Source organism: Aplysia californica, unplaced genomic scaffold (assembly GCF_000002075.1).
Source record: "Aplysia californica isolate F4 #8 unplaced genomic scaffold, AplCal3.0 scaffold00084, whole genome shotgun sequence".
Lineage (NCBI taxonomy): Eukaryota > Metazoa > Mollusca > Gastropoda > Aplysiida > Aplysiidae > Aplysia > Aplysia californica.
The window spans coordinates 1,688,219-1,689,217 of record NW_004797354.1 but is presented as its reverse complement, the minus strand read 5'-3'; the positions used below and the strand labels follow the sequence as shown (position 1 = coordinate 1,689,217).

General features: G+C 45.4%; 1 protein-coding gene across 2 annotated transcripts in view; it reads right to left on the bottom strand.

The window, feature by feature from the left end:
* Positions 1 to 258: 258 nt before the first annotated feature.
* Positions 259 to 999, bottom strand: part of LOC101852086 (trafficking protein particle complex subunit 9) — a 43,832-nt gene continuing 43,091 nt past the window's right edge. For both annotated transcript variants that reach the window (XM_005094557.3, XM_005094558.3), the window contains exon 24: positions 259 to 731. In XM_005094557.3, coding sequence (XP_005094614.1) covers positions 417 to 731 — 315 coding nt within the window. In that variant the 3' untranslated portion in view covers positions 259 to 416. The remainder of the gene's footprint in view (positions 732 to 999) is intronic.

Genomic DNA, 999 nt, shown 5'->3' with positions numbered 1-999 from the left:
GGGGGAATGTGTCAGAGCCAGCATCAGCATTCAAAATTTTCTTTCATTTCCATGAAAAGTAAAAGAATGTGAACACTGAAAGGCTGCTTTGTGCACAGGAAAGGGTCAAACAATGATAGATTCTGCATATACATCACTTGGGTCTGAGGTAAGAACACGCTAACAGTCATCATTACCGAACCATCTGACCCGACAACTCAGCATTTCAGAGGTTAAGGATGTATGGAGGGGTAGAGAGGGGGTGGGAGGGGAAGAAGGTGGGGGGGAGGGAGGTGGGAAAACGTAAAGAAGGAGGGAGGGAGGGAGGGAGGAAGGGGAGAGGGGACAGGATGTACACAAAGTACACAAACGCCTCCTATTCTCTCATTGAAAGACTTGAACTATACATAGCCTAAAATACATTGCCCTGGTCTGCCTCAGGTCACTTCAAATCTGACAGGAGAGCTGTAAACCCACGTGTGACGAGCCAGTGCTTTGAGCTTGCTCTCTGTCTTCATCGTCGCTGTCGTCGTTGAGCCGTGACCGTTGTCACTCTTCTGCTTGCTGATGCTGTTCGGCCGACTAGCGTTGTTGGGAGCCCCCGTCACAGCGCTGACCGTTGTTTTGGCAACAGTGATGGAAGAGACACCCTCCGCCTCTCCCAGGTGGCGACAGCTGATGGTCAACCCATATGACCCCGGGGCCAAAAACAGGAAGGAGCATGAGTGCTTCACCTCTGAGCCAGCTGCAATCTGCACACACACACATTTTAAAAAAAATTCTTATTTTAAAAAAAAAGAAAAAGGAAAAGAAAGAAAAAAGAATTAAGACTTGCTGGCATGATTCCTCCATCATTATTGCATATAGCTGCCAACTTTTCAAAATAAAATAAAAACAGTCTACCAACACAGCAGGTCAAGATGGTGGGCATTGGCCAATCAACCACAGGCAGGGCAGATGTAGGGCATTATAAATGTTAAATATTATTATTATTATTATTATCATCATTATTATTATTAT